General features: G+C 38.3%; 1 protein-coding gene across 1 annotated transcript in view; it reads left to right on the top strand.

The window, feature by feature from the left end:
- Positions 1–4393: 4393 nt before the first annotated feature.
- Positions 4394–18533, top strand: part of MAGI2 (membrane associated guanylate kinase, WW and PDZ domain containing 2) — a 527738-nt gene continuing 513598 nt past the window's right edge. The window contains 2 exon segments of the mRNA XM_009328383.1: positions 4394–4409; positions 5233–5349. Of these exon segments, the coding sequence (XP_009326658.1) occupies positions 4394–4409; positions 5233–5349 (133 nt within the window).

Below are 18533 nucleotides of genomic sequence, written 5' to 3'. Positions count from 1 at the left end.
ACCACTTTCTCTCTTGTCCCCCCCCCCCCCCCCCCCCCTTTGTTAACTTGTCTTTTGAACATTTGTGGCTAACGTGGATTTTCCTAGAATTCAAAACAGCTTCCTGGCAATATATCCAGCCCAAATAATGATGTAAATGTTTTTCTGAAGCTAAAACCAGCCTTGTTAGTTCTGCTCAAATGTTTTTAGTATGCTACAGTCAATCTCTGGTTAAACTTATTCCATGAGTTTTCAGCCTTATGTGCCATCAATTTTCAAAGAGGTTTTGTCTTTAGAAGAATACCAATAAGATGTTTTATTTCCCTTTACCAACTGTTCTTGTTGAAGTCATTTGGGACCTTTCTATTGTTTTCTTTGGGAGCTGTATCTGGAAGCTAGGTCACATAACAAACATCGGCCTTAACAAGTTTCAAGCTCTGTTGTGATACCCTTTGTCCAAATAAAAGGAGATTTCTATGAGTGGGAGCATCTGAATGTCAGGTAGTATTTGAAGTAAGACTTCTGTAAATATGTTCAAATTTCAAGAGAAGTCTATCCTTGCAGATATTGCTGGACGCTATATGACTGCACAGGCTGAGTGTCATTTTTGACATTCTCATTTGGTAAGTAAATGTATAATCCCTTACAATTTAGTGTTTGTCAAAAACATCTATAAAGGTAATTATTTCCCTTGTAGTAAGTCTTGTAGGAACAATTACAGTCTTTTAAATATCTCAGTAGCAATCATTAATGTTTATGTGTAAGTTATCAGTCAAATCAATGATATACTGGAGGCACCTACAAACAGCTCTGTTTCATAATTACGAAATGTTGCTTTAGTGAATTTCAAAACTAGAGTAAAAGGCAGTTCATTTCCAGACAGCCTTTGTAGAAAAGCAGCAGCAGTATTCAAACATCATTTTTACTTAATTTATACAACTCCTAACTACAACACTGAATAAAACATAAATATTCTGGAAGCAAAGTGCCACAAACTGTCCTCTCTGTTACATGAAGTACAGCTTGACTTTTTTTTTACCAACCAGTTAAATCATGGTATTTCCCAGAAACTACAGTCAAGAGCTGTGCTGGGTGGTCAATTAACTGAAGGGAACAAAACAAGGTACATCTAAATAGCAAAGCTACAAAATGGTTTTACTAGTTAAATGGCAGCTCTCTGAGGTTAACTTGGGAGTGCTATCTCAAAGTCAATGTTGCATTCTGCCAGCAGACTCTGGAAGATGCTGCAAAATTACGTAGAGCTAACATTGTGGGAACAAGAAGAAGGATGTTTGTGTTTTGCAAGTAGTCCTTCACTGAAAAATAAAAGAGTAGACTCCAGCTGCAGCATTGGTGGGTTACCAAATAGGAAGTTACAAAAAAACCACTTACAATATTTAGGGCTAGAGAAAATTATAAACCTTTATCCCTGTCATTTTCTTGGAAATGGCAATTATCTTTTTCAGTTTTGAATCTTTTAATGAGCTACAAACTATTCAATACCCTTTTGTATGTGTGTTCTTTATTGTATTTCTTTTCTGATTGGGCTTTGCTAATAGATTTTGAGAAGGGAAGGAAACCCAACAGAAATACATTAAAACACTCTAAAAAGATATACTTTGCTCATTAAATTCGTAAGTAAAACATGCAAATAGAGCATTTTTTAGTTCAGCCAAGTGTATCTAATTTTATAATCTGTGGAATCAAATTCAGTCATGGTTATGAGTTTGCCATCATGATTAGTAGATGTACCTAAACCAGACATACATTATGCAAGAGACCATTACTGGAAGTATTTAATTCACATTCTATATTTCCCGGCTAGCAAAGCAATGGGATTCATTGGAGTGAAATGAAACTGAAACAGAGTATAGGCCTCAAGCCAGGAAAAATAAAAAAAAAGCCCTGCATGGCTGCAAGCCAGTGCATGCTCCGCTGCGCAGTTGTCAGCCTCCTCCTGTGGCAGTGGCCAAAGAACATTTTTAATTATGGTCTCTGGGTTGGGTTTCTAAAGCTTGTGCTGTATAATACCTCTGACACACAACAGCTCTTCCTTTCACTGTCATGCACAGTGAGCAGGATGTGGCCTTCGCGAGCTCCTTCTCTCTGAGCTTCTCTGCATGAGCTGCTGTGCAGCTGCAGCGGGGCTGGCGGTACGGTGCGACAGGCACCGGCGGCCCCTGAGCATCGTTCCGAGGTCCACCACTGTGGGCTGGCTGGGAATAATAGAAAACTAGGGGGTTAGGTTCATGTCAGGAGTTTTTCAACATCTCAATGGGTTTCAATGTACTGCGAAAAGAGAAAATAATGTGAAGTTGAATTTTATAGAAAGCAAGTACCGGACTCTTGTCTAACTGGGTTGGATGGGACCACTAAATAGTGAGGTATTGTTACCGCCTGTAAAAACAGTTTCTTTCTGATTGCTTCTCTTTCAATGAACATACTGACAATGTCACTAAGTTTCTTTTTTCCCTCCAAAGTAAAACAAATGATAATATTTTCTGTTTCTTATTTCAGTCTTTTTGAGGACATAGTCCTATTATTATTACTCATGTTATTCTTGATTTATATAGTCTGTAACACAAGATCTAATTCACTGCGGCTAAATCAAGTCTGTTTTACATTCTTGCGAATCACTATAGTTTCTTGCAAAAAGTCTTATGGCCCCATACTAGCACACTCAAGATTTTGTTCTGCTTGTACTTTAAAAGGAGCAGGCTGCTCAAACCTCAGGTATTATAAATACCTGGAAAGCACATCTGGAGACAAGTATGCTTTTGACAAGCATCAGGTAAAACAACAAAGCTTTTAGGGGAGAAAAGCAGAAGAATGACAATTGGAAGGACAAATTAAAAATATTGCATCTGCTCTTCAGGACTCTCGAACTATTTTATTTTTTACACTTTCCAGGATGTAAAAGTCATTGTATATCATGGTATACCAGATTAAAAAAAAAAAAGGTAGCTTATGCCCAGAGAATTGAAAAATGTCATTTAGGTCAGAAAACAGAATGACTGTCGAAGAGGGAAATTTGTCAATTGTACATGTGCTGTCCGTAGTTCATCTGACTCCTCTTTAAAATAGACTTTGCTAATGTTACAGTATATACTCAGATATTAAGAAAAAAATTGTATGTTTCCCTTGTGCTTGGAAGCTGGTACGTTTGTTTCCTCTGCACCAGGTACAGGTTTTATTTCTGTTACAAACTTTTGCTTTTGAATCTGTATGTAGCAAATACAAGGCTGTAGGTAGCTCCTCTTGTAAATAGACATTTTTATACTCCAGTTTGGAATATGCAATTTGCCAAAAATATCAGGTGACTCTTTTTATGAAGTGTTTAGGAGGTTTTAGTGCATTTGTTAACACATGGTGAAGTAAACGGCTGTGTTTGAAGCAAAAGGCTGTAAATCTAAAATGCACTTCTAGGGTCAGAAATCTGTGTAGGTTCCTAAACTTACTTATGTCATAAGTTGAATGATTCAGGTTTATGTCAGTGGGCAGGTTACAGCTGTTGTTCTTGAGCTGGCATTTTCTCAGGCTGCCAGAAAGCATCTGCATCACTGGGCATGTTCTGTATGTATATTAGAGCGAGAAGAGCAGGAGCTGCAGGACCTTTAGTCTCTGCAGCTGATCAGAAAGGACAGCTGATTCCAATCAGGAGCAGAGAGTTTCTCTGCAGCCTCCTCTAGCCCTCGCCTCCCCTGAAATCTCATAAGTAGCAGGAGTAAGGATAGTATGGTCTGCAAACAGAGCCCATTGCTAGAAAGAGGGTTAGTGGTAGCAAAGTAGTAGTGGCTCAGCTGGGATCCTGGAATAACAGCGATCTGTATGGAAGTTCTCAGCCTCTGGGAACCGGGCACGCAGGTATTTCTTTGTGTCTGTTATGAGTTGGGGCTTTTTTTTTTTCCCCCTTTTGATTATGAAAGTCTGCTGGTTTTTTGCCTTTAGCTAAAGATGACAGAAATTATTTATAAGCTTTTTATAAATCTGGAACAAAAGGTTTTGAAGTTATTGACAAAGAGCAGCAACAATAAGATTATGGACTTGTAATTGGCAGATAAATAGGAACAGCTGTAAGGAGAAATATTTTTCAATTTATAGCCATTTGTGCTCTGCAGTGACTTTCAAATAATTAGGTAGGAATGTTATTTGTTCCTTTTCACAGGAAAATCTTTATATAGTCCAAGTCAATAAGATTTTTGGCAGAGGGTTCAATAGCAAATGCCATTTGAAAACTGTTTTAGGGTTGAATGTGTGAAGCAACAAGTTAGGGATCTATCTGCTTGCAATTTTTCACCTCAGGAATATATGTCAGAACTTGGGGTGGTAATGATTTTCTATATTTTTCTTATGTCAGAATTTCAGAGAAGGAAGAAATGCAGTTAGTTATAGACTTTTTTCCATAATTATAAACATGATCCATACTCCAGGTTAAAAGAAATGGAGAGGAACTATATTGGGAAATGTTTATTAATAATGGTGGATTAGATTTATAGGTATGCCTTTAATAGTGGAACATGATACACCAGTCAGTGGCTAAACAATACTTTAAGTTGTTTTCTCCTAATGTTATAATAAATTGGCAAATACAGATTTTTTAACTCTTCCCTCCCCTCCCCCCATGCTTACAGTGTTATGCTGAGATGTTTTATTACTAACGACTCTTTTCAGTGGTGGAAATAAAATATGTACCCTTGTTTGCTATAGTATCTTTTTCAGATGTAAGTGTTGTTAGAAATAAGTAACACAAGATTATATCATATTTATATGATCGTTACGTACAGCTGCACTTTATTCTGGTTACACTTGGACTGAAAACACAACATTACAGAGACATTTTGAACCAAGATATTTTGGTTTAATAAGCAGGTGAGAAATTGGTACAATGTCATGGGGAACATAATACCTAACAATGTATTATTTAGATATATGTTTATGTAGTTATATAATAACAACATATTCCAGTTTTGTGCAGAAAAAAATTGACACCTGTCTATAATCCTATATGTATTTTCTGGACTGTACAGATCTAGGCAGTTAGTTGTCACTAACTGTGTTAACCTTTACAATTATTGATACTAAGTAATATTATACCAACTGCATGCCTTAACCAGAAAGCTCTTTGTGCTTCTGTCATCCATCGTGACAGAAACATGAAGGAAAATGAGCCACTGAGACTTTACAAGTGATTCATTGCTTCCATCAAAGCAATATATTTTTAAATCATGCTTTCATTTGTCTTTTCCTTGACAGGAGGCATTGTTGATAAGGACCTTCGTCACTACCTCAATTTACGGTTCCAGAAAGGTTCGGTAGACCATGAGCTCCAGCAGATCATAAGAGACAATCTCTACCTCCGCACAGTGCCATGTGAGTAGGGTGGAGATGAACAAATCTGTTTTCCTAGTGTTGAAAGACTATCTGAATTAATGCTGCTGAGGCCATTTGCAAGGCATGAAGAGCTGGACTGTAGATGAAACAGTCTTCCTGTAAATAGATTTGTGGCTTCGTTCATGTCTTCCATGTTATTACTGAGAAACTGAACTGTCTAATGCTGAATTAATTTCTGAAACTGCATGGTGTTTTCAGAGTTGTATTTCTCATAAACTGTGGCTCTAGAACAATAATCTTTTTCTTCTGCAGTTTTAAAAGGACAAATTTAAAGAAAAAAGCAGCTTTCTGGGCTGGTTAAATTGTTGTCCAACAGAGAGTTTGATCTGCCTCATATGTTACAGTGTTATACTTTATATAATAATACCATGCTCTTTAGAATGCAATAGGGCAACAGAGGAAATGTATAAACTAGGAAAATTTGTTGTTTAGGTGCAGCACACACAGCAATGGAAGTTCGTATTGTCTTGCATATGTGTTCTTTTGTTGTCACATAAGTCAATGGTATCTATATCTGAAATACTCTGAAACCTCTAAAATAATTTTTGCAGCTACTGACCTTATTCAGCTATTTCTGCGGTAGACATGAAATTAAGCAGAGTAACATAAGCCGTGTCCAACTGTCAGGACCATGCCTTTCAGAACAGAACTTGGCTGACAGACAATATATCATTTAAAATGGACTCAATTATTCTTCCCTCATAAAATAATTGCTTAGTAGACAAAAAATAGAGCTTCTGGTTTTGGCAAAAAAAGGGTGCACCTTTGAACTTGCAGGCTTGACACTGGAATGATAGGCAGAAGAAGGTATACTGAGTAAGTGACTGTGCTATTCATACGGTAATGAGTGGACGTTCTTTGAAAGCTGTGTTTTGAATGCTATTGTATGGGTTTTTTTATTACATTAAAGATTGGAGCTTTGAAAAGCTCCACCAAAAAAAGACGCTCAAGCATTTCCCTTTTCTTTTGGAAGCTGAAGATAAAATAAATATAAAGGCTTCATTTCAGGAGTTCCATTCATCCCTGATTAGAAAGGAAGGTGGAGAAAACCTTCCTCAGTTACAGAGGTATAATTGCCAGTGAAACCAGGAGAACCTTTATAAGAGAGTCCTTGACCTTGAGTTTTTACTGTTCTTTGCTTTTTGTTCAGATTGACAGCACTGGCCCTAGCAGTGCAGTGGGCATGACCACTGGTTTCTCAGCCTTCCAGGTCAGACTGAGACATCTTTCACTTATGTGAATTGAGTAAGCGTTCTCTGTGAAACTAGGAGGCAGAGTACTAAAACCACACCTGTTTTAAATCAGTATAAGCCAAATGTAGTTAGAACAGGTAAGCCAGTATTTACTGGATAAGAGTTTGAATTGTACATTATACAAGTGTACATCCCTGTGTGCACCAAAGGATGGCTGGGCCAAAAAAAGCATGACATGAGGATAATGGATCAATTCTGCACTTGGAAACTGTGGCCCCTGTGGATGGGATGAATTGGTTGGATTTGTGATCCTTGCATTTCTCTTTTTTTTTTAATAATGCAGTGCCACTTTCTACCAATTAGAAATGACCGTGTAATCCTAAGAGTCAAATGCTGCCTTCTATAAGTGGCTGCAGTTCTCAGTGCCATAGGAAATTGATTTTCACTGCATTGTCAACAGGAATTACACGCATATATCGCAGGGCAGAACGTACGATTGTATTTGCAGCAGTCAAGATGCAGCCGTTAACTAGCTGTGTCCCCAGAGCTGTGTGATAGCAGTAATGAAACTGATACATAAACAAGAAAATGAAGAAAAAGTTCTGTTAAAGTGAGTTAAAAAAGCAATAAAGCTTTCAACAGACAAGGTCAAGAAACTGAAACTTTTTAAAAGAGAGAATATTGCAAATAATGTAGAAGAATATATGTGCTCTTTAGAAGGAGGACTGGGCAGCGGTCTTCTGCCACGGCACAGGTCTTGTTTTAATGCAAGCAGGAGGACTGGACTTCAGGTGTTGGGAAACCAGAAGTAATACAGATGAGAAATATGCTGAGCATCTCAGAGGAAAACAAAAAATAACAAAATGCAGTGTTGGGGGAAAGAAATGTTGACAGGTCTCCGAGTTCAGAAGACCTGACTGAAGTTTGTCTCCTGCATTTTCTTCCCCTTTTTCTGTTGTATGGGCTTCTAGCATACTTTTCATACCCTAACCGTATTCCTGAAGTTATTTAGAAACACTAACCATTGAGGTTGTCCTACAATACAGAAAAATAGCCATGGTAATAAGTGGTAGTTGTTAAACACAGGTAAGCAGTATCTGACACTCTCCATCCAAGTCCAGGGATCTGGAGAAAGGCCACAAAACACATCTAGGACTGTGAATGCCATAGGCAGACAACAAATTAGTCATGCTGCACCTTGTGCTTGGTAGTGCTGTCAGCAGACTGCAGTTGCCATGTGGGCAAGCAGCTTTCCAGTCTTCACTAATGTGAGAAGAGATGCTCTAACTTTGTGTCATCACAAGAATAGAGCTTTGGGGAGAGTATGTGACAGGGAAGCAGTTTTGGTAGTGACAGTCATGGTCAGACCTGTCTCCTTTGATATGTTCTTCCATGCAATTGCAAATTCCATTTCTTTAAGAGCTGGCAGAGTAGTTGAGCTGTGGTTGAAAATAGTCTGTATGCTTCCTTCCCAGACAGGGAAAATGAAGTGATAGCGGAAGACATTGTGATTAAACAGCACTGGAAAAAGTCAAACAATGACAAGCTGATTCACAGAAGTAAAAAAATCATCTATTAATTTGAAGAGATTCCCATTGATATCCTCTGGGGTATAACCTCAGATCGACAGTAGCTCAGGTGAATTACTCTATCCCACTGCACTCATTTACACCACTGGAGGATGCAGCTCAGAAGTGATAATGTGAAATAATTAAAAAAAAAAAAGGGGGGGGGAGGTCATGGGGATCAGGAAGTTTCCTTCCTAGTGTTTGCATTTAGAAAAACAATGATGAAAGAATGGAGAGCACTGGGTGTGTGGCTCAGGCTTATTGCACTGGATAATGCAGTATTACTGTTAACACAGAAGTCTTGGAGGAAGGATGGTTTATTTAAGACATTCATCAGCAACATAGGAAAAAAGGCTCAGTTTGTGACAGTGACATGCTATATGTGAGTGACCACAGATGAGAAATGCAGTCATTATGTGCTATAGCTCCCCACATACGAAATAGTGATAATTCCTTCTTTTTGCTTAGTTTGCAATTGGTGATATGATTGCTCTGTGTTAGGTGAATATAGGTAACACTGAACTGCAAATATGAAACCTATGAAAACTTAATAATATCCTTCCTTTCTGCTGTGATTTCTTATTTTTATCCATCTTCTGTGAATAATTAGGTTCTTGGGTCATTTTGAGTGACTTTAAATAAGACCATCACTTTCAAACATGGTTTTGTTCTATTCTAGTATAATCTGGTCTATGTATAAATATATTTAACTTACATGCTGCAGTATTGTCTGTGTACTGTTGAAGTCTTGGGTATTACAAAGTGCTTCTGTTTATTGTCTAGTCCTCTTCCCAGAAGAGAAAGTGTATGCAGTGAATTTTTTTCTTTTTTGCTGGACTTGCTTTTGTTCATCATTTATGGCAAAGGTAAGTTCCATTAATGGCTTTTTTTTTGAGATACTGAAGTCAATAAAATGTGTTTCTACTTGAAGCAGAAATTGCTACAGGGTGGTGAGGACACTCAGCCTCAGGGGAATTCGCTCCACACTTTCAGCCCTGGAGAAATCTCCATCTCCAAAACAATCAGGGTCTTTCCCTCTGGCAGAGAGGTGTATTACATTAGGAGACCATAGTAATTCATAATCTTCTTCATGGGTACCAATCAGAAGAAGTAAGGCACCTCTAGGTGTGTATATACTGAGTTATGATGAGGCTTCCCTTTCCTGTCCCTCTCCCTGGGGTTGGACCTAATAGGTGTTACCATAGAACAGTAGTTTGTATTAATTCTAATACCTTCTATATTAGTCACTACAACAAAGGAATGACAATATTGAATAAATACTGAAGGAAATACCAATTACATACCCAGGTTTTCATCTGAAGTTTCTGAATTTAAAGGTGAATTCCAGCTCCACAGAAGTCAAGTGGGCAATAAATATATATTGGGTGAAGGTACCTCCCACTCAGAAGCTCTGTGTGTGTAGTTCTGCTGCTCTGAATAAGGATGTGAGATGTATTTGACTAATCTGTATTTGGACAAATATGAGGCCTTTCAAATTTCATTTGTAAAATACTTTGTTCCTCTTCTAAAAAGTATATAGCCAAGAGAATTCAAAGGAGAATGTGTGAAACAGACTTGCCAGTGGTTTCATATTTTTTTCTTATAAGTTTGTTCAGTGTCAAAAGTGTCTTTCAAGAGTGGAAATTCAGTGCACAGCTTTGTTCTTAAAAGAAACAAATTAGAAAGTCCAGATATTGTCACTTAAAAGATCTGCCAGTTTGACGTCATATGGAACTATTCTTAGGGTAAAATAACCTGTGCTTAGCGCACTGTACTGCCAAGAAATGTCCGCATCACTGGAAATAACAGTACCTAACTTAAATGACTGCTTTATTCTTTCAGACAAGTGTTAGTTATTGCTTAGACTTGACTTTGATGGCTCAGAATAGAGCAATGCAGAGCTCTAGGGAAGCGTTCTTGTTGTTGTGTATCTAATGGAGTACACCTCCAAGGTGTACTAAAAGCAGAATCATTGGCAAGTGTATTCAGCCTTTTTTGTATCTCAAGCAAAATTAAGCTAAATCGGGTAATTACGTGAGATGAGGGCCCCACTGTGCTGTATGCAGCACAGCCACGTGTACCAGAAGATGATGATGAGGTCACTGCTTCAAATAACTGACAGCCTAAATAGAAGAGGCAAAGAACGGTTGACAAATAAACCCACAGCACAGACGGTGCCTGAGCTGACTTGCATGAGGTGGAGTGGTGGTCAAGCTGGTGCCCATGGACCTTGCTTTCCTTTCCACTGCTGCATGTAGTATTCCTAATCACCTCCTGGAAATGCACATGGTACACTGACCTGTTTCTGTGAAGATGCTGGGAATGTCTGGTTATAAGAGATTGGCTTATGCATCATCATATTGACTTTTCTGTACAATTTTATGGGTTGTTTTGTCTGTTTCAGAGCAGAGTGATAAAGGTTACCCTTGGCACTGCGCTGCCTCTCAGTCAGTGGGCATGAAGCATTGCTCAGGCTCGGAGGGTGTTTGGGCTCCGGATACTGCATTTTCATCCCCTGCTTCCCACTGATGACAAGAAAACCAAGCAAAAAACAACTTTGTCTTTTTTTAATCTATTTATCAAAGTGAATTACGATTTTATCTTAATTAAGATCTAGGGTAAACAGACGCCCAAACTCTGTCTACAAATAGCAACGCTGATAGAAATTACTGCACTGTTTGTTAGTCCTGAGAGATAAAACACACATCACTTCTGTTACCTTTTCCGAGATATTTTGCAGCTCTACATATTGAGGACATCAATTCTCAGCTATTCAGTGACTAATACATCTGTTTTAAATACTCACCTTAAAATAACAGATATCCAAAGAAAATAAATACTCTTCAAGAAGAAGAGGAAATGGAATGTGTCTGATGTGGTATAACTATAGTATGAAGTGAGAAGAGATGTAACAAAATAAAGAGCGGTAGTTGTGTACCACTTATGATCTTTTATGGGACATTCAAGCTGTAATAGCATATGAAGACATTAGGATGACTTCATTGGCTGTACAGTGACAATAGCCTGTGCTTCTCCGAGGTCCTTGCACCCAGGTCACATTTATAAGAAAGAGACTGCTAATTCTGCCCCCGACTCCCATTCTTTCCGCTCCTTCATTCCCTCCTTTTGCTCCTTAAACACTGCTTTTCTCTCCCCTTTTCAAAATCAAATCATCCAAAATCAGTAATTTTGTTTTATACTTCAGTGCCAATATAAATTATTTGTATAACAGGTAATCTGATGCACTCTCAACTGGAGAGATAATACCACTAAAGTCACTAGAAGTTTTTGCAGTGGAAAAAAAAAAGCCAGAGAAAGTTCTGAAACTGCACACCTGACCTTTTTTAAGCAGTTTTTGTACAAAAGAATATCACTTATCTTCCTTAAGTGATGTTAACCAGCATGTGATTTAGAGACTAAAGTCTCTAAGTAGCTTGGGTTGCTAATCATATCTGTCTGTAGTTAGCTATATGTGATAGAACACATGCATAATGCCAGATGAGAAGTTTAGTTAGAATATTTGTGCTGATTGCCCCCAAGAATTGATCCATTTTTTTGTTTAACTTTGAGGAGGCTTTCTAGTGTTGCAGAATGAGTTCTCTAATTCATGTGATACCAGAAGGATAAAGGATAGTGACAGTTTTACATGAATTTGATAGCACTAATCTTATTGATTACTTGAGAACCAGCAGGAAACCAGAGGGGCAATAGCATAAATCTGATAAAGTACCTTGTCTCTGCAGAACAAGAACAGCAAATAGTAGAAGAGGCCACAATTAACTTATTTTACAAGTACAAGTCATAGCTCTTGACTTGCCTAAAGCAGCTTGAAGTTTGGATAGAGACTATATCTCCCTATGACAGTAGGCTTTTCCAGCCTGAGGGTCTTAGATGTACTATTGACCTTTTTCCTGAAATAACAAAACTATCTTTGAAATTATGAAAATTACAAATATGATTAACAGCCACTGCAGCATGATTTAATGTAAGCATTCCCATGATTTCTAAACCATTTTTAATTTACTACATGATCTTTTTGAATTGTTTTCTCAATATTAAAAGATTTTAAAATACATCCTCTAGATAAATTTAGTCTCCATCTACAGTCAAATAGGTCAAAAAATGTGGGTTTTTTTTCTTGAGGGAAACTGAGGTACTTTATGCAAAGGCAGAAGCGCTTGCTAGATTGTACAAGTTTTGTGATAAAGCATGGATAATGCAGTTCACCTGGGAATGTTAGAACTGCTTGGACTGAAGTTGCCTCAAAAAGCTTCTTCATTTTTGAACTTCCCATGTCTTTGGATAACCTTTGGATTTGTTGTCTTTTAGTATCATTTAAAGCCTTTTTTTAATCCTCTCTGTCTTCTCTCAGTCTGTAAAAGATAAACTGTCAGAGACAGTGGATAATCTTTACTTTACTTGGTGATTTTCATCTGAACAACTGAATGGTGAACAGCTGCTGAACAGCTGCTCTTAGAAATTCAGAACAATAGCAACAAAAGAAAAAGAATGAGTTGTGTAAAAGAATCGATATTCAGAATTGGATGCCTAAATTAAGATACTAAATCCATATTTACATCATTGAATAAAAAAGTCCAATATAAATTTAGGCAGGATGTGCTGCTTTTATTTTTCTCTTCTGGGGCTTTCGTCTACAATCACAACCAAAGAAAATCAGTGGTAGTGAGGATGGACTTCTTGTGAATAGATCATGTGGTGCATATTGAGCCATTTATGTGAATTGTTAAGCAGTTGGCCAAGTTCAGGTTCACCAAACAACCAGCTTGCTCACATCTATGTCTCTGAAACGCACCTGCAGTTCAGTAGCCTCCTCACACCAACTGGAGCCCAGGTCCTTGCTGATTTGTTTGGACACCATGCTCTGTGCCACTGCTCCCTTCCTTTGGAAAGGTCAAGTCTACATTGCATTAATGAGACTATACAACTGAGACTACTTTAGAGTGCTTTTTCAAACTTTGAGATTTTTGTCATGCCCCCACCTTTAAAGAACAAGGTACCCCTCATATTTTCTGGGTCTTATGAAAAAAGAAAGAATTTCAAACCTTCTGTGTGTGGTAAGCGAAGGTCAATGGACTAGTGCCTCTAGTGGAACCATGTTTTAGATTCAAAAGTAGCCTGGCTAGAATAAATCCTTTTGAGGGAAAAAAAAGAGAATTAAGATTAAAGAGGTGCTTTGTAACATCTTTAACATCTGAAGAGTGAATAAAGCTTTGGTTTCACCAGTAAGGGTGAGATTAATTTATAATTTACTGGTGGAAAACTGTTATGAGGAAAACTCTTTTCTGCAAGTCCTTTCCTTTTTATTTCCCTTTATCCCGAGGGTACCACTGTCCTGTTTTTGTCCTATGACAGTTTGTCACAACTTTATATTTCTCCTGTATCTCCAGGTTTTGATTCTACCCAACGCACTTTTCTTTTTCCAATGTATTACTGTTATTAACACATCAACCTCTTGACTAGCTATCAATCTCATATGGATTATTCAAATCATTCTGTCAAATTTGTTTCAATGATTCTGAATAGGGAAATGTTCTTACTGGGGAGATGGCAGAAATATATTTTCGTTTAAAAAAAAAAAATGTAGAGGTTCCAGATTGTATTTCAAATGAAAGCAGCGATCTGGATTTAAATGCAGAACAGTGCTGTAATTTCAGCTTTAAAATTATTGTCTCTGAATTTTAAAAAGTTGTCATGGACATATATAAAAGGGTCTAGAGAACAATATGCTTTCAAGTTAGAGATTAGATATTTTTAGTATTAAATTTTGTAATAATAAATTACATATGCCATTATTTTATCAATGTATTTTCTCTGTATTTTTATTGAAAATAATCAGTAATACATGCTATATGTTGCTAAGATATTTTCACATTGTTCACAAAAATAGTATGTATATGTAGGAAAGACTGAAATTCATTCTAGTCTGCTGATGGTGGAGTCTCTACCTGCGTTCTAGCGGTCTTTTGCTAATGAGAAAATGCATACCACCACTCATTTCAAGTCATCTGTATTTTCTGATTCCCATTTTTGTTTTTGATTGACTGACAAGCTTTCTTTTACAACTCATATTGGTACTGACTTGACTGGATGCTTGACCTGTTTTTTGGCATTTGTTCATCTTAGAGAAACACAGAAACGCGGGGGTTTTAGTTGTTTCCCCCCCCCCAAGCTTTAAATCGAAAACACCCTACCTCTTCTTGCAAAAATAGAATCTTTTTTTTTTTCCTCCCCTCTGCAGAAGGTGTGGAGCACGTCCTGGAAAGTTTGATCATAGGTGTGTCAGGAATTATGTGATAGAGCTCTGTCCTGCTGTGATTCACTCGTTTCACAGGAGACTTCATTTGATTGGCAAATGTACATTGTACTGTACTCCTGCTTGAAGAGCTCTTAGAATGCAGAATAGCCTGTCATTTCATGACCTTTAATTCATTGAAAAATGCAAACTATGGTGTCATTCAAAATGGTGATTTCACAAGATTTCCTTTCGGAAGCTGTTTTTACACAAGACTTCCTGGTAGTAGTAGCAGCATCTGTAAAAAAATATCTTGTTCCTTTAGAGATGTTCTGCATTGTCTTCCACTAAAATACATCAAATGTTGAGTGATTCTGAGCCTCTGCAAGTTCTGTTTGCTTGTGGAAGGTTATCAGCGCTGCCTGCATTTCCTGACTGGGCTTGCATTGCTGGTGTAGCAGCTTTCTTCCCTTCACTGTTTTGGATACCACATGCGGTGAAGAGCTGGGCTACTGCCTTTTCATTCTATCCATGCAAATCCTCTGTAAATCTGTGTAGCTGTTCTGTTCTGTGCAGTCTCATATGATAAAAAAGCTTTCCCTCTTTTGCCCTGCCAGAGAGAGCGACTGGGAAAAAGAGGATATCAGGAACGCATCTCTATACAGTGCTATTATACAGCTGTTGACATTCTCAGTTAATAGTTGCAGTATACAAAAGTTAGCACAACTTGGTGGAAAGCCCCTCAGTCTGCCATCATTGTGCAGCTTCTCCTGGTTGCCCCATGCTTTGCTCAGTTACAGCTGATGAGGCTCAGCTGGCTGCATACTTTGTTTCTATTTTTCATGTCTGAATACGAACAACTTATTTGCAAAAGATGGCAAAATCATTTCATGTGTACGAGTGCAGGTAATCTAAAGCATTATGGGTGGACTGAGGCTCTTCCAGTTATTTTACAGCTTTTGGCAAAGAATTAGTCTTGCACTAATTGGAATGTACTTGGTTATACCAGGTCTGTGGAATGCACGTTTTATCATTCCTCATTAAACCCATGTACCTATATATTGTCAACATCAGTACCTAATCATTCCTATTTTCTTGTTATGAATAACTTTGTATGATTTAAGAAGTGTAAAGCAGAAGATTATATTTTGTATGTTAATTTCATCTGTGTTATTTAATCAGAATAACTTAGAATAACATGGCTTGCGATTACATTTTTTTCAGGTGAAAAAAAATCAAAGTGTTTTTGAATTAGAGGCAAAAAAGATAATATTTGATTAAAGATGATGATGCTAATACAGTACTGAGATTTGGGAGGTGCTAGAGTAAATTAAAAATAGGTTAAAAGCATTCAAATTCTTCAGTGGTCTGAGTTGGCACATCAATTTTGCTTAGGGGCCAACACTACCAGAATACTGCTGTGAAGAAGCTAGTACTGTGGCACCTAAAATAACGTCTTGGTAGTATATACAGCTTACAGTTCCAGGTTTTCATGTGCCTGACCAGAATGAAATAGGAGGTAGTTGCTTGTATGTCAAAAACTGCCATAGGTGCCTAAAGTCATCATTCTTATTCATGCTCCAGTTACTTTATATTTCCATAGCAATGTAAAGGACCTCAGGGTTTGAACAACAGAGGGACATAGGTAGGTTTAGTAGACTTTTGGTTCTTGTCCAGATCTGTGGTCATTAAAATCCATGTTCTTTTGTCATCTAACTTTACAGAGAGATAAAATTCTTAGTTGCTTAAGTTGTCATCAGTACAAGTACTTAAGCACCTGTAACATTGGTCTGGGCAGTCATGTGAATGTCCTAGCTCATGTCAGGATTGATTCTATTAAGGCAAACAGTCAGGTCGCCTGAGGAGTACGTTTTCTAGATGTTCATGTAAAATAAATCAGGTACTATACAAAGCATGGTAGAAGTCATTGCTTTTCTTTGAAAACATTGCTGGTGGAAAGAAGAGAGAAACACCCTGTGTTGTTGCCTCCATATTACTAAACACTGGCTGACTCCCCGCTCGGCAAGCTGGTGGTTTGGTGTCTGACTCCAAGCCTTCAGCAACTGGGCAGGGAAAGGAAGCTTATGACTTGAGGCTGTAGGGTTTACACAGGTTGGAGAAGGTGGCTTACACCAAAGCTAATGCTTAGGTGATGGAACTTCGTAAGTCTAGTCCATACAGTAAGCAAGGCTCTTTCCCAAATATACCTCAGGGTTTATGTTCTCTAGATAATCTAGTACAGCTACCTTCTCAAGGATAGGATAAAAATCAGGCTGGCTTCATATTTCTCTCTCTCTTCTCTCCTTCTAAGTCCTGTGAGGAGATGGTGAAATGCACAAATGAGTCATTCTATTATTCAGGGTTTCATTCAAGGAATATGTGAAATAATGTAGGGTTCCCCATCGATTACCAAAGGTTATGGGGCAGGGTTTTCTTCTGTGCATCATGTAGAATGAGGTTAGCTATTATACATATTATCTAATCGTTAGTTTATCTTTGTGTGCTTCAAAAATAATGATAATTTCCTATAGTGCGTCAAAACTTGCCATGAGATCATCAGTCACTTTTCTCTACAATGCAAATGCATCTGTACTTGGTATCAAGATTTGGGCACCAACTCACTACTATTTAAATACACAGTTGCAATTGTACTGACTCAGAAACATGGCAATTAGAGCCAGAAACAATTTAGTAATCTGTTTTTTAAAGCTGTCAGAGAATAGTTGTCATTCTGGTTTTGTACTATATAATGCCATGTCCTGGAAGAGAGCGATGAATTTTGGAGAAAAATCCTTCCTTTCATCATCTTCACAAAAAGAGAGCATTTAATTACTTCTGTTCTTTCCTGTCATTATGCTTGATTTGCATCTCCCAACTCTGATACGTCTGGTGGGCTTTTGTAGAGATTTTTACTTTTCAGACTCTTCTGAGTAAGATGCAAGGTTATTTCTGGCCTGGATCAGAGCTGTTCATTCTGAACTGGAGAAAAGAAGTGGAAGAAAGGCCAGGATATCTGAGGGATTCAGTGGTGATCATGCTTCTACTAGCTTCCATTTTTTCCAAAAAATATTTGAAGTCCATGAGGCACTGTGTTTCTAAGAGCTTTTTTTGCCTACTAAGTTGAGGAAAATATCCAAGCTCTATGCTTTAAAGAATTTACTTCTGTTAAGTAGTTCCTATTTTATTGAAATTCTTTTAAAAGTTTTGAAAAAGCTGTAAAGTCTAAAAGAAAAGAGAAGGCTTCTGTAAGATGCAATTATACTGTCTCTCTTTGTCCCTCTTTTATTAAATGTGGAAGACTTGAGCAACAATAATAAACATAAGAAAATGTTAGTTCTTGCATAATCCTCCATTAGCATCATAAAAGAAAATTCTGAATAAAGATTAAAGGTTTGTTTTTTAAAAAAAGACTACAGATTTAAGTTCTCTCTTCTAGGAGACAGAACAGGCTTCTAGGACAGGATGGATCAATGGGCTGAGGCCAACGGTATGAGGTTCAACAAGGCCAAGTGCCGGGTCCTGCACTTTGGCCACAACAACCCCATGCAACAGGCTTGGGGAAGGGTGGCTGGAAAGCTGCCTGTCGGAAAAGGACCTGGGGGTGGTGGTTGACAGCCAGCTGAACATGAGCCGGCAGTGTGCCCAGGCGGCCAAGAAGGCCAATGGCATCCTGGCCTGTATCAGAACTAGTGTGGCCAGCAGGAGTAGGGAAGTGATCGTGCCCCTGTACTCGGCACTGGTGAGGCCGCATCTCGAATACTGTGTTCAGTTTTGGGCCCCTCACTACAAGAAGGACGTCGAGGTGCTGGAGCATGTCCAGAGAAGGGCAACGAAGCTGGTGAAGGGTCTGGAGAACAAGTCTTATGAGGAGCGGCTGAGGGAGCTGGGGTTGTTTAGCCTGGAGAAGAGGAGGCTGAGGGGAGACCTCATCGCTCTCTACAACTCCCTGAAAGGAGGTTGTAGCGAGGTGGGTGTCGGTCTCTTCTCCCAAGTAACAAGCGATAGGACGAGAGGAAATGGCCTCAAGTTGGGCCAGGGGAGGTTTAGATTGGACATGAGGAAAAATTTCTCTACTGAACGAGTGGTTAAACATTGGCACAGGCTGGCCCGGGGAGGGGGGGGGTCCCCATCCCCGGAGGGATTTAAAAG

Source organism: Pygoscelis adeliae, unplaced genomic scaffold, assembly GCF_000699105.1.
Source record: "Pygoscelis adeliae isolate BGI_AS28 unplaced genomic scaffold, ASM69910v1 Scaffold267, whole genome shotgun sequence".
Lineage (NCBI taxonomy): Eukaryota > Metazoa > Chordata > Aves > Sphenisciformes > Spheniscidae > Pygoscelis > Pygoscelis adeliae.
Note: the sequence above shows the minus strand (reverse complement) of the source record. Positions and strands in the feature narration are given on the sequence as shown.